General features: G+C 42.4%; 5 protein-coding genes across 8 annotated transcripts; 4 read left to right on the top strand and 1 right to left on the bottom strand.

Annotated features, from left to right (window-relative positions):
* Window positions 1-293: 293 nt before the first annotated feature.
* On the top strand, window positions 294-2,269 carry LOC108145053 (zinc transporter ZIP3). The gene is made up of 2 exons (XM_017270233.2): window positions 294-1,379; window positions 1,486-2,269. Exons 1-2 carry the CDS (start codon window positions 362-364, stop codon window positions 1,524-1,526), a joined length of 1,059 nt encoding a protein of 352 aa, XP_017125722.2. The 5' UTR covers window positions 294-361; the 3' UTR covers window positions 1,527-2,269.
* Window positions 2,270-3,031: 762 nt separating this feature from the next.
* LOC108145071 lies at window positions 3,032-14,234 on the top strand. 3 transcript variants are annotated; one of them, XM_017270252.1, is made up of 3 exons: window positions 3,032-3,789; window positions 12,531-13,516; window positions 14,126-14,234. In XM_017270252.1, the coding sequence occupies exon 2, from the start codon at window positions 12,903-12,905 to the stop codon at window positions 13,428-13,430; it is 528 nt and encodes a 175-aa protein (XP_017125741.1). In that variant the 5' UTR covers window positions 3,032-3,789; window positions 12,531-12,902; the 3' UTR covers window positions 13,431-13,516; window positions 14,126-14,234. The 3 variants fall into 3 exon arrangements, with proteins under 3 accessions (XP_017125741.1, XP_017125743.1, XP_017125742.1); XM_017270254.1 differs by lacking the exon at window positions 3,032-3,789 and adding an exon at window positions 6,873-6,892; XM_017270253.2 differs by lacking the exon at window positions 3,032-3,789 and adding an exon at window positions 10,787-11,086.
* A 122-nt stretch (window positions 14,235-14,356) lies between these two features.
* On the top strand, window positions 14,357-19,125 carry LOC108145066. Its single transcript, XM_017270246.2, has 5 exons — window positions 14,357-16,363; window positions 17,120-17,229; window positions 17,651-17,832; window positions 17,900-18,140; window positions 18,208-19,125. Exons 1-5 carry the CDS (start codon window positions 14,357-14,359, stop codon window positions 18,350-18,352), a joined length of 2,685 nt encoding a protein of 894 aa, XP_017125735.1. The 3' UTR covers window positions 18,353-19,125.
* A 1,134-nt stretch (window positions 19,126-20,259) lies between these two features.
* LOC108145070 (ras-related protein Rab-2A) lies at window positions 20,260-22,597 on the bottom strand. The gene is made up of 4 exons (XM_017270251.2): window positions 22,420-22,597; window positions 21,786-21,945; window positions 20,906-21,242; window positions 20,260-20,842 (listed from the first exon to the last, which is right to left on the bottom strand). Exons 1-4 carry the CDS (start codon window positions 22,463-22,465, stop codon window positions 20,744-20,746), a joined length of 642 nt encoding a protein of 213 aa, XP_017125740.1. The 5' UTR covers window positions 22,466-22,597; the 3' UTR covers window positions 20,260-20,743.
* A 113-nt stretch (window positions 22,598-22,710) lies between these two features.
* LOC108145069 (MOB kinase activator-like 4) lies at window positions 22,711-24,111 on the top strand. Of its 2 annotated transcripts, none has more exons than XM_017270248.2 (3): window positions 22,711-23,011; window positions 23,081-23,454; window positions 23,503-24,111. In XM_017270248.2, exons 1-3 carry the CDS (start codon window positions 22,952-22,954, stop codon window positions 23,750-23,752), a joined length of 684 nt encoding a protein of 227 aa, XP_017125737.1. In that variant the 5' UTR covers window positions 22,711-22,951; the 3' UTR covers window positions 23,753-24,111. The 2 variants fall into 2 exon arrangements, with proteins under 2 accessions (XP_017125737.1, XP_017125738.1); XM_017270249.2 differs by having other exon boundaries at window positions 22,715-23,011; window positions 23,515-24,111.
* Window positions 24,112-24,129: the final 18 nt, after the last annotated feature.

Here is a 24,129-nt window from a genome sequence, read left to right as displayed (position 1 = left end):
TTTAAAAGTGGGACTTAATTCAATGGTTGCCAAATAAATGTCCTCAGTGTAACAATAAAATTAAAGATAGCACAATTAAGGCAATACTTCCGAAATTCCCACACATTACACCACTCATTTCCAAGCCACTTACCATGATTTGGTTATCGGTGAATGCGATGAAAGCCACCTGTCTGCAAAAAAAAAGAGATAACTACGACTATGTTGGGACGGTTGGCCGTTGTCTGCGCCGTGAATCCGCGTATCAATCAGCGATCAGATTTCAATCACCTTCCGCTGATATATGACGGCCGTTATAAGCCATTCGTCTGGCCGTGAACACCAGCCAGCTCAGTCGACGGTCGCAACTCGGGCCGAAAAGATGAGCGGGAATATGGCGAAGGACCAAACGCAGAAGGCGGATAGCCAATCGCTGCTGGTGGCCAAAATAGTCGCCATGGTGGTGCTCGTGGTGATCACCGTGCTCTGCGGCAGCCTGCCATATGTCCTGAACAGGTGCTTCGAGTGGACCAAGAAGAGTCCGGAGGAGACCCGGTCGTCGGCGGTGGTGCGCTGCCTGCTCTTCTTCGGCGGCGGCGTGCTCATCTGCACCACGTTTCTGCACATGCTGCCCGAGGTGATCGAGGTGGTGGACGCCCTCCAGGTCTGCGGTTCACTCGCCCAGACGCCCTTCGCCCTGGCGGAGATGCTGCTCTGCACGGGCTTCTTCCTGATGTACGCCCTGGACGAGCTGATGAGCAACTTGGTGCGTCGCCACCAGCGGAAGCTCAGCCGGAAGGAGTCGGTGGCCAGTCGCGCCTTCGAAAGAGGACGCAGTATCCGGCACAGTGTCCTGCTCAGAAGTGAGGAGAACGCGACCCGCGAACAGGAAGTGAAAGAGATGGCGCCCCAGCCGCCGAAGGATCACCACGGCCACTCGCACATGCCCGTGGCATCCGGCGAAGGGTCCTCTGCCAGGGGTCTGGGCATCATCCTGGCCCTGTCCCTGCACGAACTGTTCGAGGGCATGGCCATCGGACTGGAGGGCAGTGTGAGCACGGTGTGGTTCATGTTCGGAGCGGTGGCCGCCCACAAGCTGGTGCTGGCCTTCTGCGTGGGCATGGAGCTGCTGGTGGCCCGCACGCGCGGCTCGCTGGCCATCGTGTACCTGGTGACCTTCTCCATCGTTACGCCCATTGGCATCGGCGTGGGCCTGGGCATCAGCCAGCAGGTGGCGGCGGGGCAGCCCAGTCTGCCCTCCGGAATCCTCCAGGGCATCGCCTGCGGAACCCTGCTGTATGTGGTCTTCTTCGAGATCCTCACCGAGAGCCACGCTGGATGGCGGGCACTTATCGCCGCCGTGGCGGGATTCTCCCTGATGTTCGGCCTGCAAATTCTTTGTAAGTGAAGTGATAACCGTTTGACGATTGACAGTTCCTCTGCGGGATTTGGGTGATAATTGACGGAGCTAGTCATTTACGATTTCGTTTTCTTCTTATTTTGCAGCCGACGAAGCCGAGGGCGATGATAGCCTCACTTGTTCCTAGGCTTTACCTCACCAATTCAGTATTATTCTACTTAAAATATATTGCAGTATATGTGCATTTACAATATATACCATTATTACGCAAAATGTAATCGAAACAAGCCATTACAGATGTGGTAAAAGATACAAAAAAATTAATAGCAGAAGTATGGGCTTGCACTTTAAAAACATATAACTTACTTTTTATCTTATAACAAGTTCGTGAAATACTATTTTATTTTAAGAATATACCGTCAAAATTTCAAATCGAACGAAGTAACACTATTATGCGGCAGTTATTATATTTAAATTTATTGGTGCTTTACTCCATGTAAACTGAAGCGAAAAATTAAAAAGTTGCACTCAACAAATACTCCGCGGAGCCGACTTCATAAGCTTGTTTATGTATTAGGTAACCTTTTGATAATATAAATAAAAGGTTAGCTTTCGCTAAAACTTGTAATTAAACATTTATAAATATAATTTAAGTGTGAAGCAAAAGTGGAATAAGGGGTATCCAGCTTTTCGATGTTTATTAATGTTTTGCAATTATTTTTTCTGCTCAATCAAAAACCAAGAAGCTTTATAACTGATATCTACCACGTCTCAGAGTACAGTGACAGACTTTCGCGTTTTTGAGGCGTAGAGTGGGCGTGGACCCTCTTCAATATACCCTTTTACTCTAGGGTAACGGCTATAAGAAAACTTAGTTCTTGCCTTAATAGTAGCATATATATTATTTTTTAATTCTCTGTTTGCCTTAAAACCTCCTACTTAAAAAACTACCATATTAAATAAAGCAGATCGACAATGTACTAAAGAACTATGTTTTGACTTTAACGGGACTTTAAATACAACATGTATAATTTGCAAAAACATTAAAAAGTCCAGTTTAATTTGTATTTTTTAATAATGACCATGTCTAAGTTAACAACTTCTCCAAATTAAAAAAAAATTTAAAAAGTATTTTCGGATGGTGGCACTCTCTAGAAAAAAAACTTTAAAATATTTTTTATTAATTTATGTTTTTGGTTTAAAAAGTAGATAATTAAATTTAGTGTTTATTTAAACTTGCTATTAATGAGCTACTCTTTTTTGTCTTACCTCCAAATAAAAATTGTAACGGTCAAAATATTCTGGCGCTTAAATTTAAATAACATCTTCTGCAACTAACAGACTGAAGTAAAGTCTAACAGAATATCGATATTGAATGATATTGTTTAATTCAAAACCCTATATTTATTTTTAAATAAGCACAGTCCAACAATTTTGTTTAATTGCGTTAAGACTATAGCCGAAGACGAAATGATTCAAGATTTTTATCATGCTCTGATATATTTCTCAATACATTATCTAACTACTTTCCACCCTCTACGAGTGTTGAATTAACAGCCGCTGTTACGTCAGATGGGGAAACATCTCCTTAGAGATGGAAAACCATCGATGACGCCCTGCCAAGCATCGATATTACCGATGTGTTAAAAACATCGATGGTGGCTTCGATGATTCTCCACCTCTACAGATGATTTTCCAATTGGAGTGCGGACGGTTGTGCAGTGTTTGTGTGGTGGGCAATTCGATTTTTCTGAATTTTTAAGGGCTCCGGCAGTCGAGATTTTGATTTTTTGGTCTCGTCAGTGTGCGTTAAGTAATCATTTAAAAATTCTGCATTGGGCGCATCGAGAGTTCCCCTTCCGTTTCCGGCGTGCACTTTGTGCTCTTATAATCGTGAACTTCCGCATCCGAGTGCACTGTGCTTTTGTTTATACGACCTCCGGTCGCCCCACATTTTCTGGTGAACTTGTGCCGCCGAACGGTGTTGTCATTGCCCCACCTCCCCCGGAAAAAATCGAAACTCCCGCACGGTGGGCGTAGTCGGGCGAATCCATAAATTAAAACTTTCTACAAAGTTTGCGCAATACGAAAGCCAATAAATTTTATATCTTTGCGGCAGAGTTTTTGGCACTGGAGCTTTTCAAGAAACCAATTAAAATTCAGAGGGTCAGCTGATTCGGGTGTGTGCAACGGCCAATCCATCCCACTGTGCAAGCAGTCGGGCGGCAGAAATTCATAAAACAACGGCAACAAAATCGACGAAATACAGAAAATAAAAAGAGAGAGCAAGCTTATTTGGTTTATTTAAAGACTCGTCTGCACAACAACTACAATCAGTTATTATTCAGTTTATAATGTGAGATACTGCAATGACAAAGGACCAAGATCAAGCTATGGTTGTAATTTAGCCCAGTAACCACGAAATCAACAAAAACAAAAAGCGACATCAGGTAAGAACCAAGCAAACAAAGTTTGTTTAATATTTTCGTGTGATTCAATGACCCTCTTGATTTTTTTTTGAAAAGTATTTTTATCGTGCCCAGCCATAATGCGTAATTTCCACTCAATAGTACCGTTTTAAATTCGTGCATACATGATAAATTATTGTTTGTTTTGGCTCTTGCTAACAAATTTTTTCTTTATTTTCGTTGTTTTTGACAACCTTTTGCGTCTATGATCGAATGGGGACTATTTATAGGTCGGTTAATTTGGACTCGTTTTGGCACGACTGGTGAATTTATATTTGTTGTTGACGTTAAGAGGAAAAAAAGCAGACGATTTTTTTTAAATTTTTGTATTGTTTTGCTTAAACTCAAAGTGACTGCTCCTCCTATGCAGTTTTGGCATTAAGTACTGTGTGTAGTGACTCAACAGAGACAGATAAGACAAACAAAGCGAATGTGTTGCGTATGTTCATTTTATCTTCGTATTCGTTTTGTATGTAGGGTATTTTACATTCATATGTATTAGTTACATAATTAGTACAAAGTCATACGATAACTGTCATAAAAGGGTTTTAAATGAAACAATTATTAAACACCATTATTAACACAGTGACTGTTTTATGCAATTCAATAAAGGCTACTCTGAAAAGATAAATCTATAGAGTTTAGACTCTGACTTACCTCGACGCCTCCTCACTCATCCACACTTGCTCCATTTGCATAAGCCGTGGGTTTGGGTTGCAGTGGGTGGCTCTGAAGGACGAAGGCGAGATGAGATGCTGGTTAACCGCAGTGACTGACTGTAGCACAGTTTCGGGCTTTTTCGCTTGTCACACACGCGCCGCCATTTTGTTGCTCCAGTCGTTTGGCTTTTATTGCCTTTGTCTTGGGCACCAACCAACACAAACCATTCAAAATCCAGTAGTGGGGGCTGCACATAGTTACCCATCCACATAAAGAAAATATCACCGAATTTTTTAACTTGTGCGTATTTTCCGATTATTTGTGGGGAAAACCTTCAAGGTTTATTTCGTAGCATACTTTTGGAGCGCTTTTTAAATGGTTTCAAATCTTCAGAGATTTCTGGTTTACTCCTTTTGGTGCTGTTAATATATGTCCTAATCACAGAAACAAAAAAAACTACAAAAAACTTACTTAATTTACCAAAAATGTTTTAGGAGAATAGCTTATATGAAGCTAAACGTTTTTTTTTCAGTGTATGTAAAGATATTAGATATAGTGCCTTGACTTACATACGAACGCTTTTTTGGCTTCGATTTTCGGTTCTTTTTTTCGTTCTGCAAATTTGATTTACTGTAATCGAAAACCATTCTCTTGGCTGCCGTCCTTGAGCTAGCGGATTCTTGATTTTTATGCATTTCGAAGTCGTAATGTGTCTGATATTTAAGCTTAAAAGCCATTGACCCTCGAACCGCACAAAAAGTTTGAATTCGGCAATCGGCAAAGGAATCAGAAAAAAAAAAACCGAAAACAACTGTCTGTAGCAGCTGATAAAACCGGTAAGACCTTTGTGCATTTATTATTATTTGTTTTGCTGTTTATCCGTTCTGCCGGATAATGTGTGTCAGCAGTGAGCGATGAAGAATCCAACAGCTGATGGCCAATGCTTGTGGGACTAAACTAAAATGAAACCACATAACCGGTTATTATACATTCACATGTTCATAAGTCGCCCAGCGAATTTTATCACAACTGTGTTAATAATGCTAATTGCTCTAAAGACGCTTCATTAGTTCCACTGTACTGACATTAACTCACAATGACTTAATTAAATATACAAATTGGTCTAGGCAAATCAAGTAAATTTTCATTATTATGAATGTTCTCTGATTTTTCAGACCTGCAATTTATTGCTGTCTCTGCATTTCCTTAATATCTAGTCGAAGTTTTAACAAAACAAGTTGTTGTCCAAGCGTTTTACTTTTACTATCTAAGGTTATCTTATCTATTTAATAATCTTCTCTCTATGTGGGGACAAACTCAAACATTGCACAAACATCTTGAAAAGTTTTTTGACATTTAGAGTGTATAAAATGGGAACATGGCAAAGCAACAAAGTTGCATGTGATTTATTCAACCGTATTTGATGAATAGCTGCTTTATATTACGTTAATGATTGCACTCCCACTTGCATATTTATTAGCTTTTCTCGACATTCAGGTCGTAATTTCAAATGAGTTTAGCATGCGATTTAAGCATTCATCTTGATTTAGGACTTTTGGCACGATGGACTTTCCTAGGAACCATGAATTACTTACAAAGAAATTGTAAAACATTTTTTTAAACAATTTTTCATGTTAATATTTGTGTAGCGTTTTTACAAACAGCAAAGACTGGATTCAGTTACATAAAATACTTACTTCTTTCTTATTAAACTAAATAATAATTTATTAAAGGTGTTTTAAGGCATATGTTTTTAACATATTCTTAATGCTCTAGTTATTAAACCCTTTACGAATAGAAAATTTTATAAGCTACATTTTTGATTAGAAATAAACTTCGTAATGTTTTGTTTGAAGTGCGTGGATATTTCTCGAAATGATACGTATTTTGAGGGCATAAAATGATTCTTGGTTGTGATGCATAAAATATGAAAAAAAAACTCTGGATTAAACACAAAAAACTCAAGGCATGCCACGGAATCTAATGATGTCAACTGGTAAATTTCCATTGCGTCAAAAGAACACAAAAAGGGAGAAGCGAAGAAGTGTTTAGTGGTGGTGGGAAATGCGCCGGGCACTTGGAAATTAAAAACTCCCTATGCACATATGTATGTATGTATGTATGTATGTATGTATGTACAGCGGGCGAGAGGGAGACAGAGGAAGCGAGTGAGTGAGATGGAGGGAGCTGAGAAGGAAGGACGGGGAAACGCTGTTCATTCAGTTCATTTTCAAACTCGAGGGAGGCAGCAACTGCCACGATTGCAAGAAGTGCCAACAAGTGATTTCTTCGCAGTGCAGCTCTAAATTAATTACTGTACTAGTCAATGCCGATTTGTTTATTGGACTTGAGTCCAGCGCGGGCCGAGATATCAAATAAACAACTGACAAAGGAACTATTTTATCGCATCCAGTCACATTTACGCGTAAGTGGAGCACTTAGGAGCAGTCAAAGTACATTTGCGCCCAGCTGTCATTTGATCAGCAAAAACAAACACGCCAGAAAACTTGGCAAAAACACATAGCCACCAAGCCCAAGTCACAGACTGCGTGTCGCTAAATTTCTGGTGGCAAATTTGTCGCAAAGCGAGATTTTCGTAATTACATCATATGCTCCTCGCACAACCTGCTGCTGGTGACCTTGTCACCCCCTCTTCCGGCCCACTATCGTGGGAAAAACGCCCTTGGGGAGGCTTATCTGAAAGTGGTTAAATTGACTTTTCTTAATAATAGATATAATAATAGAAACAGTATAATAATTACATCCGTGCACTATGGTTGCTTAATTAGTGAATCATAGATAGCATGATAAATTATTTCCAAACTTATATAAATAATTCATTTTCATTTCGATTGATCTGGTGAATTAAATGAGAGTGCATGCCTGCTAGCTCTAAATTCAGACGGCAGGTTTAGTTTATTACCTTTTTCTAATTTGCATTTTTGTTCGCATAGTGCATTTCACGTTTAACCTTTTGGACTTCGCTTTGGATGCCCATGTCAGGAGCAGAAATTAGAAAATAAAAATCACCCCAACCTTGAAGTTGTTTACACGCATAGCAGAATGTCCGTTTTTTGCCAAGTTGCCCTTTTTTGAAGGCCTGCAACAACAATAAAAGCAGCAATAAGAGTGACCAAACAAAGGCTTTTGTCTTGGTACGATTTTTTGTTTATTTTTTATTAATTCAAAGTGGAAACCACATCGAAATGTTATGAGGAATGCAGGGAATATTGCGTTTTAGAATTCTACCCGTGAACCGGATAAAATTAGCTCTGATAATTCGATTTTATATGGTTTCAGGAAGCTATTTTAATTTTAATCTAAAGTTTCCAATGTGGTCCAACAGAAGTCTGTCTTAGCGGCAAGATTATAAATCAAACTAATTTTGTGACTTTCAATAATTGCGTATAATTATCGATAAAAAACTTAATTTATTGCGGGGTAAGAAAAATAGGTTTAAATTTGATTTTAATTTAATTTTAACAATATTTTTTTTATTTTTTTTGGCCTACCCGTTTCTACTTCTATTGACACTTATCTCATGTTACATAACCGCCGTTTGCACTAACACATGCAATTAGGATCACATAACCTTGAACCAAAAAAAATCAAAAATCCTAGAGCTAGAGAAAAAATCAATACAGAAAAATTTTCTTGTGCGCTCGTGAGACCGCAAAGTTACTCAAGTTGAAGGCGAAAATCATAATAATCCTTTAAATATGAACAAACTACGAACATTTGGGTCCACGTTAGTCTGCAAGTGTAAAGTGCAGCCGCCATTTTCGTTTTTTATATGAACCCCATAACTTTTTGAGAGCTGACATTCCCGCTGCTGCACTTTATTGTTGCCTTTTTGTTGTTTTCCGTTCGCGTCCTGTAAAGAGTAAATATAAAACATGAAAGGACCCCGCCAGCACCTGCCTGTGTATATACTTGCGCTTGTTAAATGTAACCAGTGGCCTCCTTTGTGACTTTTTGCGTTGGCTTTCAAGTGACGGCATCAGTCAAAACATAAAAGGGGCTTTAGCTAAGGAAAGATACATTATAATTAATGCCGAAAAGATACTGGCCAGGCAAAATAATTAAGAAAGTCAATTTAAAGAGCATTAGCAGAAAATACTGTTTAACCTGGAAAGAGTTTAAAATAAACTTAACAATAGTCTTAATGTTAAATTGCAAATCTTTAACTTTTATAAATGCCGAGATATCTGTGTTTCTAGAAATAGACGAGACACTTCCACTATTTCCTCTAACGAGTTAAACAAATTCCGTATTTTTTAAACCTGTGTTAATTTTTACCTTGGTCTTTTAAGTTTTTGTACAAATTTATTTCAATTTTCCTAAATATTAATGTTATAGCTCATATTAAAGTTATCAAATTGAGCGTAAACCATCTTAACTGAGTGCATCATCGAGCAGTGCAACCAAAACCCTCCACCCACAGCTCCAAACAAAACGCCAAAACCACAAATCAATTAACATTTGCCATCAATGGGGGTTATCTGAGCCCACAATCAATTACAGACATCAATTAAGCAGAAAGGAAAAGGGGAAGAGCTACATACATCAAATGTCAGAAAGCTGAGCACACTTAAAAACCATCTAAGCGACCGATTTGCTTTGCTGCAAACTTTGCTTGCTAAATGCTACAGAGAATAATTGGGATTTAAACTTGTTAATGTCGGGAGGGAAACCTCTTGGGCATGATTTTCTTTTAACATTATAAAAGTACAGGGCTTAGAAGGACAAATATTGATTATTCGTGTTTCCCCGTCTTCTTCAAGTAAACTTCGTAGGGTTGACATACTAATGGGCAGTACTAAAACTTAATTTGACTCAAGGTGAACAGTTTGTCCTTGTCTCCACTACATGGCCCAATCAATTTGTTCAACTCTTTCAATTAAAACGTAAAGGCTAGAATCGAATTGCATTAGATCAAAACAAACAATTAAGGCAAACTTTTAACTTGAGCCCGCTGAAATGCCAGTTTTATATCCATCATCCAGACAACGCGCACTTTCCTTATGGTTTTCCCAGGTTAAAATTATGCTTTAAAGCCAACAATATAGTAATCAGACCAATAACCCAAATACGATAGCCTAGGTCAGCATCAAACAGAAACCCTGCGTTAAATATAGGTACTATAAAACTTATCGCCCAAAAGAATTGCCTCACAATTCACTCACCTGAGGAACGTCGCAGAAAGTATTTTGACTTATCACCATAATCATATTATAAAGAGCCGTTTTAACCAAGTTATGGGCTCAGAAAAAAAACCGTTAATTGATAAAATAAAAAAGCGGACTCTACTAGATATTTTTGGATTCGGCAACCTAATTAGGTCAGGCAAGACTAGCTTTGTGTTCGACAAGACTTCAGGTGCAATTTATTTATTTGTCATTTCATATATATTTTATAACATATTTCCAATTCGAACCCCTTCTCCTCAAGTAACCAAACATTTATAGTTCTTTTAATATTAATTATGCACTAAATTTTGTTCGGACATTACTTACTTGTAATTTGTTACTTCTTCATGTGAAATTATTTTATTTTTATTTTTGGAACGATAATTCTTTAATGGGTCTTTTGTGACACGAATCAGAAAAAAATCGGAGAGCTAAATTTCAGTTAATTCATTAACAAACACTAACTAGATAAAGTTAATGTTTGCGGTCCTAAATGAAAGCACAAAGTTTTATGTTGACCTAATTTTAATTAAAATTCAAATTCAAATTTTATTTTAAGACAACCAGTAACTACAGCCTAAATATGAGCAAGTATTTGTACATAGACACAATTTTAAATTAGTTATCATTATCGTTCTTAAAATACTGTATATAATCCCTTTCCGAAAATGTACAGCTTTTCTATAGAAAAATAATATTTATTAACGGATCAAGGTTGTCGACGTCGGTTCTGATTTTATAGAGACCGAGGCATTGCTGTTGTAACTAGAATAGCAATTACCCACAATCACATGATTTGTATACAAGCGCTTTTATACTCGCCTATATGATTGTATATATATATGCATACACGAGCATATGTCAGGCTCCGAATCCAAATCTGACCACCGCCGAAAAGAGACCGAGAAGAACGCGTCACAAAGGTTGGCATGTTGACAGAGGCCAAAGCGTGTGCCATTACACACAGACTCTACGAGAAGGGTAGTAGTTGTAGTTGATATAGAAACTACTGTGTTCACGGCGCTCTTTGATAAGAAATTTATTAGATTAAGGCAAACGATAGCCAACGCTTCGCTCAGTTCCGTCCCGCCGGCAGCGGCGTGAGTGGGTTTGGGTTTGGTCTTGGGTTTTAGTCGGTCTTTCGACGAGCTGTGGCTCTGGTCTGTTGTTCCTTCATCCGACCCCGAATCCGTATCAAGAGCCGAGTGCAAAGCGTGTGGAGTTCACTCAGATGTTGGCGGTTGCCTCCGCGGCGCTTTTCTTTGTGTTCGCCTATTGTTGTGTAAATACGGACTAAGCAAAATGTGGACTTTAAGTTTCAAGCACGATTTGCTCTACAAAGTGAAAGTGCTGTTTCAAACGCGTGTGCTTTTCAGAAGTGTAGCATACAAAAGGGCGCCGCAAATAGCGCTGAACTAGTTTGCAACTATGTAAGGTTTAGTTAAATAAACAAATAACAAAAATAGGGGAAACCCTGCTATAACTTTGTTTCATTTAATATATCAGTAAAAAAGGAAATGAAAAACTAAGAACGCCTTAATTGCACCCATTCGCAACAATGTAAACTTCAACTATAAATCGTTATGCTCGAAGGCTAGACCTTAGCTTGCGTTATCGCATCAGAACGAATAAAACCATTTTCTGCCAATTATATTGTAAAGATAAGCCAGCAACCACTTTTAGCCTCAGATTGGCTATCGCCTCCACAAGTACATATACCAACTAGCGATCTACGTACTCATATAATCCGAATTTGATTTTTGATAAGAGACAATTTTGTTGTCTAGGTAAACTCGGAAATCAGACAATCGTATTTTTAAAACTGAAAATCTCGGAAAATAAAACACGCCGTTTACTGTTTACTTAGGCTCTCTGCTAAGCGTGCAATACACGAGTATTTTAATCGCTTCGCTTATCGATCGTTGAACTTGTCCGTTTACAACCACGTTCACTTGGTCTTTATTGGATGTTCCATTCAGAAGGTGGACTCGAGCGTCCATCAAGTGGTTCAAAAAACAAAGAAAACTTCGGGTTCTTGCCCACCAAAAAATTCAACTTATACAATTTACATTAAATATGTTTAGTTTGGCTTATAAGGCCGTTTGTGCTTATTAATTTCACACAAAGCATAGTTTCTGTCAGAAATCTTTAATACACGTGCAAGGGTTATCCAAATTAGCAAGCCTCAAAACAATAATCGTTTATTTTATTCCCTTAATTTTTATTCATGTTAGTTATTATTGCAGAAATAAAAACGTTTTGGTGTCAAACGTGTTTTATCAATTTTAAATGACAACAAAAAGCTTTGATTAATATTGCTTTAATACTGCCTTCAAGATTTGCCAAAGCCCAAGGGCTGATAAAGATTTCAATAAAAGTAAATCCGGTTTTGGTCGTTTAAGTTATGCAGACTCTATATAGTTTAAAATAGTTTATGAATATTTGCTACCAAAACCTAAACAATTTTTACAAAATTACTGCTTTTCATTGTAGATTTTAAAGGCACATTTATAGATGTCCTATAAAAAATATAATAATACACAAAATAACACTTTTACCTAGGCTTACTTCTATCACGTGATTTCAATAATTCGGTTTATTATGATATGCAACTAGAATTGAGACAGTGTTATTTTTGGTTTTCAAAATAAATATTTGTTGTTGGCTGTCGCATACCAATTCCGCATTGTTCGTTAATTGAGTGGTTAATTTTAAGTTTAAGGTTCCCTGTATATGGGATGCTTTTGTGGGAATTTCGTGGAGAATTTAACACACATTGATTGCTCGCATTGAATATATTAATAGATTTAAGTCATTTATCAGAGGGGCAATCTCAACTAACATTTGTCCCCACTCTTTCTGTCTCCATTGCAGCGTGCGAATCCGAAGGCTGCTAATCGAGGACGGAGATCATAAATCATTATCAGGCGTCAGCAAGCAGGGCAGCAGCCTCAGCAGTGATTGAGTTGCAGCACCAGTGTCGAATTAATCATACGCCCCGTTGTCCGCCCCGCCGTCGATATGTATAAGTATATGTATGTGCCTGCCAATCCGCCTCCAAACCACGCGCCGCGCACTTGACACGTGGAGCGGCATAATACCCCGGAGCCGCAGCACCACCTCCTGGAAAACCACTGAGGCCCAGTTTTGTGTTTGATTTGTGTTCGTTATCGTCATTATTTTTTTTCGTTCGAACTCGACGGGCGCATCGAAAAGTGTTTGATTTCTGTGACAACAAAGTACCGCATGTGGCTGCCAGGGCAAAATCCGCTTACCGGCAGCATAAACTGCTACAACAGCAACAGCAACAGCAACAACAACTGCAAGTGCAAGTGCAACATCAGCAGCAGCAACAGCAGCAACAGCAGCAACTGGCCACAGTTGCCATCAATTATCGCTCAATATATTCTCCGTTGGCCTGTGATAAACCCCCTAGCGTTCTTAATGAATGACATTCGGTCCAAGTCATTCTATCGTGCAGGCAAAGCAACATCTGCAGCATCCGCATCGGCCACGGCCATTGCTAAGTCGTTCGATAATAGCCAGAACAACAATCCGCGCACATACAACAACAGCGGCAAGTCGAACAAGGTGTTCCTACACTATATACCCCGCGATCCGCGCCTAAGAATTTTCAATAAGACCGCCACCCTGAATAAACACTCGAATCGCACCCTGAGCGAGCTAAACATAACTGAAGATCTGTGCAATTATGGTGAACTGATTGGCGGCGGCAGTGCTGAAACAGTGAACATAGTGCTAGTGAAATCCTAAAAGCCCGCAGATCACCGATTTGTTTTTTGTTCGTGTTCGGTTGCGCTGTTGTCGTGCGAAAGGAGCCTTGTTTGGATAACAAAAAGGTAAGCCGTAAAGAACCCAACACTTTTCCGTCTAGCCGCCTATTCCTACACTTTATATACATACCCTCGGTGTCCGAACGTTAATGAATTTTTCCCTATACAGCCTACACAGCAGTCTATAATTAACCACAGACTGGCTGCCGAAAGCCAAAACAAAATATATTTTAAAAAAATACAATTTCGAATGCCATAATTATTGGGCGACATCAGCTGCCTTCGCGTTCATGTGACGCACTTTGTTTTGCTACTGATGTAAGAAGCCAGCCATTCGACTCTCTCAGAGTCCTCTCTAAAGATTTTCCGCCGTTTTCCTGAGGTCAAGTTGAAGGCGCTCTGAAAACTAAATAAATGAAATGCCAAATGACCAAATGACCAAACAGTTTCTGCGCGGATTCTTAAACGAAATGTTTTCAGGCGTATGTTGTTGTGGTCGCGCTGATTGGTCAGATAGCCATAGAAGTATACTTTTACCGAGGTAGATTAATGTTGGTTGTCGCCGACAGAGAATTTTCTGGAGAAAGTTAAGAGAAACTTTTCCTATTAATCAGAGCACAAAGTACAAGTTTAAAATCTATCTAAGGCTCTGTTCTCTTGTTTTCTATCTTTCAGCTACGCACTGCAGTTGAGCAACAGAAAGGGGGAACATTCACCTACCGCCTACTTAAGAAAATTAATGCTGAAATCTAATGCAAATTGTGTTCACTTCCAATAATCGCTTGGACAAGAAAGTGCAAATTTTACACACCTTTTTATAGCCGTAGCCGTAGCTGAACCCTTTACACAACACCCGGATCGATCATTGATCACCGATCATCGAAAGTCGATCAGCGGAACTCCGACATGGCCAAGCTGACGTCGGACCCCGGCGCCTCCAACAACAACAGTTGCGAGGCGGTCAACAACAACCACAATGGCCAGCAGCAGAACGGAGGCGCCGCCAACTATCAGGCCCTGCCGCTGACGCCGGCGCCGGCCAACACGCCCCTGCACAAGGCCATCAAGCACGACCTCTTCCCGGAGGTCACCTTCTGCAACCTGTCCGCGGAGGAGCTCGCCGACGGCGGGGCGGGGCACAGCCGGATGGGCCGGAGCAGTGTCGTCGCCCTGGAGGACGGCACCCTGACCTGCCTGATGAACGGCAATGGGCAGGTAAAGCGGCGCAAGCGATTGATCTCGAACGAGTCCGGCGACTCCATCGACTCCAGCAGCACGGAGAAGAAGGCGCCCAAGATGCCCGACGGCGGGTACGGATGGGTGGTGGTGTTCGCCTCGCTGGTGGTGTCCCTGATCGCCGACGGACTGAGCTTCTCGTTCGGACTGATCAACGTGGAGTTGCTGAGCTACTTCGGCGAGTCCACCTCGAAGACCGCCTGGATTTCGTCGCTCTTCTTCTCCGTGCCCCTGCTGATGGGGCCCATCTGGTCGAACCTGGTGGACAAGTACGGCTGCCGCAAGATGACCATCCTCGGCGGCTTGGTCTCTGCCTTCGGTTTCTCGCTCTCCGCCTTCTGCAACTCCATCGAGATGCTGATGGTGACCTTCGGCATCATCTCGGGTCTCGGCCTGGGCATCGGCTACGTCACCGCAGTGGTGTCCATCGCCTTTTGGTTCGACAAGAAGCGCACCTTCGCCACCGGAATCGGGGCCTCGGGCACCGGTATTGGGACCTTTGTGTACGCCCGCCTCACCTCCAGTCTGATGGAGGCGTATGGCTGGCGGGGAGCCACCCTGATCCTGGGCGGCACCATGCTCAACGCTTGCGTTTGCGGCGCCCTCATGCGCGACCCCGACTGGCTGATCGAGGAGAACCGGCTGGAGAGCCGGTCGCAGAGCGTCACCACCTTCTCCAACTCCAGCGTCTGCCTGGAGGAGATCAAGAAGCTACTGGACACCGGCATCACCAAGGAGGCCGTGCTGGACTCGCTGGTGACCAAGAACAACACGGAGGCCAACCAGCAGATCGACGATCCCCTGGACTCGGCCCTCAAGCGCTACCGCAGCGAGATCTTCCTGCCCACCTTCCTGAGCACCCAGGAGCTGGACAGCGTCTGCGAGGTGAAGAGCCTGAGTCGGCGCTCCCTGCGCCACAAGGAGGGTGCCGAGGCCCCCTCGCGCGAGAACCTGCTGTCCATGTCGTCGGGAGCGGGCGCCTACCCGCCATCGACGGCCGTCATTGGGTCCCCGGACGACACGCTCATGGGTGGCATTGCGCAGGAGACGGCGGACCTGGCCAAGCGGACATACCTGGCCTCCATCGAGACGCTGTCGCCCTCGGAGAAACGCTCCGGCGGCGGCGGAACTCCCAATGGATCGCTGCGCTCCTCGGACGAGGGCTACCTCACGCAGAAGCACGCCAGCTCCCGGTACTCGCTGAACGAGAACATCTTCATGGCCAAGCACACGACGCCGTCGATCTCCAACCTGAAGGTGAACGGCCTGCGCCACAATTCGGTGGACATCCTGAGCGAGGACATGCACTGCTACTACTCGAAGGACGAGACCTTCGCCCTGCTGGAGCCGAGCAGGCGGATCGGTCCGACGGTGATAGCCATTCCAGAGCAGGAACCGTCGGTCAACAGCGAGCTGGCCATCCGACGGGCCCGGCTGGACAGCATCACCGGTATCCGGCGACTTTCGCGCTCGAAGAAGCCCAGCCACCACCGGTCGAACCTGCGCCGGAACATCTCGATCCGGAACTCCAATTTCCTCAAGGACATGCGCATCCACCGCAACTCGATCCACTACCGCGGTGCCATGCTCAACACTCACCGCTACCGGCTGCGCGCCTCATCCTGTCCCAACATCTACCGCAACTCGATGACCACCATCGCCAAGGAGGAGGAGGATGTAAGTAGTCGATGACCCTTGGCCCCGTCCTAATCGGCTGGTCGCTTGGCGACAGTTCCACCCGGTTAATGCTCAGCTTTGAGCCTTATCAGCTGCCCCTCAGTCTCCGTATGGTCGCCCGGTTGAACCACATGGGCAAACTTTCCGTAGCTGATAAGCCTGGCTCTAAGCTCTGACTTCCGTGCGGCAACAAAGCTGACATACATTGGCTTAAAAAAATTCACTCATTTTGTTACCTTGTCTTAACCGTCATAGGGTCAAGATAGGTCTGTAACACATAGAAGGAAGCGTTAACAACCCTTTTAAAGTGTTTATATTCTTGATCTGGATCAAAAGCCTAGTCGATCTACACATGTCCGTCCGTATGAACGTTAGTTAGCTAAGGAAATAAGTATCTAATAGTCGATCTTGTTTTTTCTTTTTTTTCTTATTTTTTGTAATATAAAACTCAATGGCTGATATTTAACGAAAGCTTAAAGACAATCTTTCGAGGTCCAACCAGATAAAGTCAAACGATAAATTTTGCATTTTTCAACCCCTTCATCCTCAAAGAACGTAAACTATTTTAATAACAAATCCAACATGCTGGGTTAAATATGATATCAATCAAATCAAAAGATTTGACAATTTGTTTATCAATCAATAAATGTATTGCTATTCGAATAGTACGAGCTGATTAGGCTTACAACATTGGAAAAAACATATTTCTCGTTATATACCCAACATTAACTTATTTTCGTTTTGTTCTATCTACAGACTTGGTATGACAACTTCGTGGACACCATTAAGTCCATCTTTGACTTCTCCCTCTTTCTGGACATGAAGTTCGCCCTCTTCAATCTCTCCACATTGTTTTTGTTCATTTGGTGAGTAATTTTTTGGCAATACAAAGAAAAACAAAACAAAACCGGGAACCAATTGGCAAAGACCACAAGCTGAACGCAAAACAAACGCTAAATAAAATAGATGAATGTGCCAGCGCGTCAACTGCAAATTGTACATTTGCCAGAAGATGTCGCAAACAATTTTGGCAGCTGTTCGAAATCGAAAGCTGGTTGCACAATAACAATGTTGGCCAACAGCAGTGAGTGAAATTCCGTGCACAAAATGATCGATCAGCATTGGTAGTAGGCCGCCATATCAGTGCTCAAGATCATGGTTTATCTTAGCCAAAGTGCTCCATTAGCTCGATAAGGAACTAGTTGAAATCAATTCAAACTCACCTTGTCCCGATAAGATTCTCCTCCACCAGCTAGCGACTAATCTACCCCTTGGCACGCTCCACAGGTTCATTATCCCTTATCTGTACCTGCCCGACTACATGAAGCAATACGGATACGATGTGAGCGTGAGTGCCGAGTTGATATCGGACGTCGGCGTTGCCCAAACGGTGGGCATGATAGGACTGGGCTACCTGGGCGATCTACCCTGGATGAACATCAACATATGCTACTCGCTGTGCATGTTGGGTGAGTTTTGCTGCCAGGAGCGCTGTCATCCATGACACTCTCTTAACGATCTCTTAACCTCTTTCAGTCTGTGGAGCGTCGGTGTTCTTTATGCCCCTGCTGATGACCAGCTACATTGGCCTGATGTTCATGTGCATCATCTTCGGATTCACGTTCGCCAGCTCTTTTTCGTTCACGCCCAGCATTCTGGTCAGTATCGTTGACTTGGACGATTTCACGTGTGCCTACGGTCTGGTGCTGCTGGTGCAGGGAGTGGGCATGATCGCAGGGCCCCCGATAGCGGGCGTTATATACGAGTACACGGGCAGGTGAGTTGGAATGTTGGACTGGGCGGGGCAGTCATCTTCTATCATTGCTGACCGAATCCATTTGCAGGTGGGACGATACCTTCTACTATGCGGGCATATTTATAGCACTCTCCGGCGTCTGTTCGTATCTGATCGAGTTCTGCGAGAAGAAAGCACCTAAGGAGAGTGATAGTGATGTCTCAGAGACTAAAAAAGCTCAACTTTTACACTAGGTTACACACACACACACATAGCATTGTTGAATGCCGAAAGTAAACGACAACTGGAGGTACTACAAAATCACAACTGTAGCCTAATAATGGACTAGCATTAAATGTTAACGAGTTTCTTATGTCAAATGGTGTTGCAGCCATAAAATCAGAGCAGATTTGTAACTGAAACTAAGCCTATTAATAAGACCTAGAGTGTAAGTCTACTATATTTGACTTGACTAATCGCGGCTAAGTATCTATATACACCTAATATAATAACTATAATTACCGCACTAGGGCAATTACTAATCGCATCTCGGAATAACACTTAGACAAACTGTTCAATTTCAATCAATATCAATGCAGTGCATCACTGCCAGGTGCAAACGGGTCCCTCAATTGTCTTCTTTACGAAAATTTATAGAAATAGTTTTAATTGCCTTACATTTCGTACGAATATTAATTGAAGAGAATACAATAAACAACAATCTATGTAACGTATGCAATAACAAGCGACCATTTTCAATCGATTAAAACACACAATAAAGTCTTTGGAGCATTTGTTTTTGAAAGAAACAAAAATAATATTTGTACATCAAACGTCACAGATCCAAATAGTTTCCAATGTAAGCCAACTGAGCAAACTAGGCTATTCGAAATAATTATTGTTGAAATGAAAACCTGTTTTTGCAGTTTGGCGAAATTTTTTCTTAGACAAAACATAACAAAAGATTCAAATTACAAAAAAAAAAAATATACATTTAAGTAAAGTCTTACAAGTTCAAGTATTATTACAGAAAATACAAACAATACATATATATTATATATCCTTAGTGAAAGCAAGCCTTTAAAATGTAAGCACGCAACAAAAAATGAAGTTAATGTGACACTATAGCCCTTTTGCAACTTTTAGATAATGGTAGCTGTTGATTCCAATCACTTTAGCAAATATGTACATACAAAAAAATGAATCACCATTCTATATTATTTACAAGACATCAATTAAACAATTATCTACTGAACGCCTATTTCAAAATAAATACAATTTGAAAATTAAGCGCTGACGTGATGTTTATTTTTTATGTTAAGTGCATTCGTGCCAGTGTGATTCTGTTTTTTTTTAATCCCAACCGAGAAAATATAATTACATTCGTCGATTCTTCCTTTGTCGGTCCTTTTAAAAACCTGCATATTGGAAACTTCAAAAAGCTTTGGCGGTACCAATGGGATCAGGTTCAGAGGTCCTTATGGTCCGATAGATATTTTTGGACAATTGACAATTGGTTTTTTTAATCATTGGTAAAATTAAATTAAGGAGTTTAGTAAGCAGTATAATAGGCATCTGGTCTTCTACCTCTAGTCGTCATAAAGTCTGCTATTTTTTCTTGTGTAAGATCGATAAGGTTTTATAGGGTTTGGCCCAAGGTAAGCAAAGTTTGAATTCATATATTTATATATTTAGTATGTATATTTATTATTCTGCATTGTGTTGGGCAAATACAAATATTATAAATAATTTGATTTACGTTTACAGTTGTTTGTTTCGTTTTGTCTTAACTTTCGCATTTAATTAAATATATAAACTTCGTAAAATACTAAATTGATCATTGAATCGCAGCATTTATGTGTATCCACTGTTAATGCAAGTTGAGTGTGTAAATTATATAATTCCATTTCAGCTCACCGGTTTTGTATATTTTGTTAAAGTACTTTTCCTTTTTCTAATGTATGTATAAAGACTAAAGCGGGTTGCACAACAAAATATAGACAAAGCAAATGCGTTGAAAAGAAACGTAAAAATATGCATATATGTAATTATGTATGTATGTATATAGAAGAGGAGCAGATACCCGTTGCAAAAAGGGGCGTGGCGCAGCATTTCGGGGCTGGACCTCACTGAAAACGAATCACAATAAAAATTCACATAGTTTAACTTCTTTGTTATATATTACACATTATTTTGTCAAGATCCCAATGTATAACTATCGTTCTTTACACGAAGTAACTAGCAAACTAATTTTAATATACACAAAATACATGCAGAAACATTTATAAATGTTTCGATAAAGTTTATAAAATTTGGAAATCACGCACGACACATTCACATGTACAAATGTTGTAGATTTTGGTTTATTTCTGTTTTTTTTCTTTTGGTTTCTTTTGGTTAATTAAAACGTAGCTGAACAAGGAGAGGTGTGTCTTGTAGCTGTCTGATCTTTACGATTTTAACATTACGCTTAGTGTTCAATTGCTAGTTTAGTGGTAGCTATGTTTACGTGGTTAGTTACGGTTGAGATAGAAAACAAGAAATATGTCCCTCCAACTACCTTCTATTAGTTAGTCACTAAAGTAGCTTTTACAGAAGCGGCTACGTCTATCCCAGAACTGCAGTCGGGCATCTGCGGTTTACTCCTAGCAACAGCCACTGTTTGCTGCTCCAGCGGCTCCTCCGGCTCCTGGCAGCGACGGGTTTGTGGGCGAGTGCTGTTGGCCAATCTTGATGCCGTTTGCCTGCGAAGGAGCATTTCAACTGTGATTACTAGGAGTTTGCATGGCAAATGCTGCCGCACTCACCTCATTGTTAATGTCGAAGACGCCCTCCTGGATCTTCTCGTAAATCTCCTTGGCCGTGTTTATAAAAGCCTCTTCCACGTTGGCCGCCGTGCGCGCCGACGTCTCCATGAAGACCAGTCCGTGCTCGCGGGCAAAGGCCTCGCCCTCCTCCTTCTTCACCTCGCGCCGAGAGTCCAAGTCGCTCTTGTTGCCGATCAGCATGATCACCATGTTCGAGTTGGAGTGCTGGCGCGCGTCTTCCAGCCAGGTGGTCAGGTGATTGAAAGTCTCTCGGCGCGTGATGTCGTACACCAGCAGGGCGCCCGCAGCTCCTCGATAGTACGAGCGTGTGATGGATCTGAACGGAATTTCAATAATTGACATTGAGTCTTTGGAGTTCGGAAGAAATTACTCTAGCCAACAACTCTTACTTAAATGACATGCTCTAATTTATTAATCTCTAGTCTTAATATATAATATCGAAGGAACAAAAATTAAGATGAAATGCAGGCCGAAAATCCTTCTCTTTTAAAAGAGTATCATAATACTATATAATCCTCACATCTTTAACAAAACGTTTTGAAACCAAAAGGTGTCTCAGAACTTAGATGTCTCAAATATTCCTTTCGGTTGAAATAATTTTTTCGACAATTAAATAGGGAAATAAAAATAGAAACTTCAGGACGATGGGTTTTAAAAAAATCCTATACAAATTTGTGGGTGTCTCTGAATTGAAATTATTTTTTTCCGTGTTTTACAGTAATCTTGCTGGAGATAAACAGGTTTCCGTGTTAGCGAGATTTGACCCGTATTTGTAACAGATTTTTTGACTGAAAAACTGGAACCTTAGCATGCCGTTGAGAAATTGGTCAAAGAACACTAGTGGCTTTATTCTACGCACCTGAAAGCCTCCTGGCCAGCCGTGTCCCAGATCTGGAGCTTGATCTGCTTGCCGTCGATGGTGATCATGCGTGCTCCGAATTCCACGCCGATGGTCAGGTCATGCACGGGCTGGAAGCGCTTGTCCGTGAACTGGAGGAGCAGACATGACTTGCCCACGCCTGAGAAGATAAGATAGTTAGTTTGCTGTTAGGGGAAAGTTTGGAAAAACTGGAAAACCGCCAACAGCTGTTGGGCAGCCTGAAAAACAGTATGCTGATAAGGTCGTGTCTCTTTGGGGCGGAATCCCTCAACTGTTGGGGGTGGTTGGGTGACTCAGCAGCAGGGTTTTAATGTGTGGGCTGCTCCCCGCCCCCCGCACCCCGTTAACTCCCAGCTCAGCAAACGCCTGTATGCGTTGTTATGGTTTTATTGATTTTTCCTTTGGCCGCCTGACTCCTGGGATATTTCTGTGCAGACGCATGACTCCTCCATTGTCCCTACTCCTCCCTCGGTGCCCTTTGGGGTCCGATTACGGGGGACACCACTGCGTAGGGCGATCGCCTTTGTTTTGTTTTCTAATTTCTGATTGCTTGCCCTGACAATGGCCAACTTTTCACTGGCCATTTCGAAGGGGAGTCGCAGTTTCCACTCACCTGTGTCGCCGATGATGATGTATTTGAACAAGTACGCGTAGGACATTTTTGCAGCTAAGTGGGTTACGGCAAGTTGGCTATTCGACAGATTTGATCTCGTAATACCACAGATAATACGCAATTATTGTAAGTTTTCCAATCTGTTCGTATTTATGATGACTGGCTCCCGCGAGTGTGGCCAGTTTGCATTCAGGGCTGGCGAAAATACCAAAAACATACCAGAAGCCCATCGATAGCGATACCGATTGCGCGATAGCTAACAGACTCGGCCAATCGATAGGCCCATGTATGTATGTAGAATTTGTCAGAAATTTTCTCGCACAAAGCAAAGTGTTTTGGACAAATGCTACTTTATTGTCGTGCGATGTGTTAGCGCAAGTAGAGTCCATTGAGCTTATAATAGTGCGGGGATCCCGAATCCGGAGAATCCAGTGGGGCAGGTATTGCGCTACAACTCAGGCTCTGCCAGGGATTTTTCACCAAGGCGTGGACACAGGCGTTCTGGATCATCGCGTCTTCGAGCAGGTGAAACATGAAGATGGCTGACGGCTCGACCATATTGCGTAGGAACCGGCCAGGCACAAAATCCAAGGTGAGCACTGACCAGACGCACGAGCCCCCAGCCCTCTGACCAGGTTCCGATTCCGATTTCGCCTTCCAGGACTTCTGTCGCTGGCCCGACGAGCCCCTGGAGGAGATGGACAGCACGCTGGCGGTGCAACAGTACATCCAGCAGCTGATCAAGCGCGACCCGAGCAACGTGGAGCTCATCCTGACCATGCCCGAGGCGCAGGACGAGGGCGTGTGGAAGTACGAGCACCTGCGCCAGTTCTGCATGGAGCTGAATGGCCTGGCGGTGCGACTGCAGAAGGAGTGCTCCCCGTCGACGTGCACCCAGATGACGGCCACCGACCAGTGGATTTTCCTGTGCGCCGCCCACAAGACGCCCAAGGAGTGCCCGGCCATCGACTACACACGCCACACGCTGGACGGGGCCGCCTGTCTGCTGAACAGCAACAAGTACTTCCCGAGCAGGTATGGGAGATGTCCGACTGGCTGCAACTAGCCACATAATGAGCAAAGTGTCTCCCACAGGGTGTCCATCAAGGAGTCGTCGGTGACCAAGCTGGGCTCTGTGTGCCGGCGCGTGTACCGCATCTTCTCGCACGCCTACTTTCACCATCGTCGCATCTTCGACGAGTTCGAGGCCGAGACGTATCTGTGCCACCGATTCACGCATTTCGTCACAAAGTACAATCTGATGTCCAAGGAGAATCTGATTGTGCCCATCAACGTGGGCGAGAACGCGGCTCCGGGCGAGAGTGAGGCCTAGGCGCTCGCCCAAATCAGTTCGGCTCGCGTGGAACACTCATTCAACATACATCTATTTATATTTACCAATAGCTTGCAGCTTGGGTTGGCTCGCCCTGGCAGAGACACACGGACGGAGCGAACCGGACTCGAAAGCAGATCTTGTATGTAGTTTAGATGTCAGTTACACATAGAGCTACATAACGATTACTAAGTAACAAGGGCAGACCCAGATATACGCAGGCCCTCCACCCCGCTCGCCCCATCTGATCCTAAGTCAGCAATTATTCCGCAAGTTATATTACGATTATGTTTAACTCCTTATTTTAAATAAATTATATGTAGGCACACGGCCTTCTTGTGGCCGAACTCACACCATAACCCCGAAAACCAAATCCC

Source organism: Drosophila elegans, unplaced genomic scaffold (genome assembly GCF_018152505.1).
Source record: "Drosophila elegans isolate 14027-0461.03 unplaced genomic scaffold, ASM1815250v1 contig_133, whole genome shotgun sequence".
Classification (NCBI taxonomy): Eukaryota; Metazoa; Arthropoda; class Insecta; order Diptera; family Drosophilidae; genus Drosophila; species Drosophila elegans.
The sequence above is the reverse complement of the archived record's forward strand: the minus strand, read 5'-3'. Positions and strand labels throughout refer to the sequence as shown.

Excerpts from the sequence above, each read along its gene's own strand:
- LOC108145053 (XM_017270233.2), top strand. The coding sequence starts at position 362 with ATGAGCGGGAATATGGCGAAGGACCAAACGCAGAAGGCGGATAGCCAA. Across the intron at positions 1,380-1,485 it reads GTTCGGCCTGCAAATTCTTT|CCGACGAAGCCGAGGGCGAT; the intron begins GTAAGTGAAGTG and ends CTTATTTTGCAG.
- LOC108145071 (XM_017270252.1), top strand. The coding sequence starts at position 12,903 with ATGTGGCTGCCAGGGCAAAATCCGCTTACCGGCAGCATAAACTGCTAC.
- LOC108145066 (XM_017270246.2), top strand. The coding sequence starts at position 14,357 with ATGGCCAAGCTGACGTCGGACCCCGGCGCCTCCAACAACAACAGTTGC. Across the intron at positions 17,230-17,650 it reads ACATTGTTTTTGTTCATTTG|GTTCATTATCCCTTATCTGT; the intron begins GTGAGTAATTTT and ends CACGCTCCACAG. Across the intron at positions 17,833-17,899 it reads CTACTCGCTGTGCATGTTGG|TCTGTGGAGCGTCGGTGTTC; the intron begins GTGAGTTTTGCT and ends AACCTCTTTCAG.
- LOC108145070 (XM_017270251.2), bottom strand. The coding sequence starts at position 22,465 with ATGTCCTACGCGTACTTGTTCAAATACATCATCATCGGCGACACAG. Across the intron at positions 21,946-22,419 it reads CATCATCATCGGCGACACAG|GCGTGGGCAAGTCATGTCTG; the intron begins GTGAGTGGAAAC and ends TTATCTTCTCAG. Across the intron at positions 21,243-21,785 it reads GCTGGCCAGGAGGCTTTCAG|ATCCATCACACGCTCGTACT; the intron begins GTGCGTAGAATA and ends AATTCCGTTCAG.
- LOC108145069 (XM_017270248.2), top strand. The coding sequence starts at position 22,952 with ATGAAGATGGCTGACGGCTCGACCATATTGCGTAGGAACCGGCCAGGC. Across the intron at positions 23,012-23,080 it reads GGCCAGGCACAAAATCCAAG|GACTTCTGTCGCTGGCCCGA; the intron begins GTGAGCACTGAC and ends TTCGCCTTCCAG. Across the intron at positions 23,455-23,502 it reads AACAAGTACTTCCCGAGCAG|TGTCTCCCACAGGGTGTCCA; the intron begins GTATGGGAGATG and ends TAATGAGCAAAG.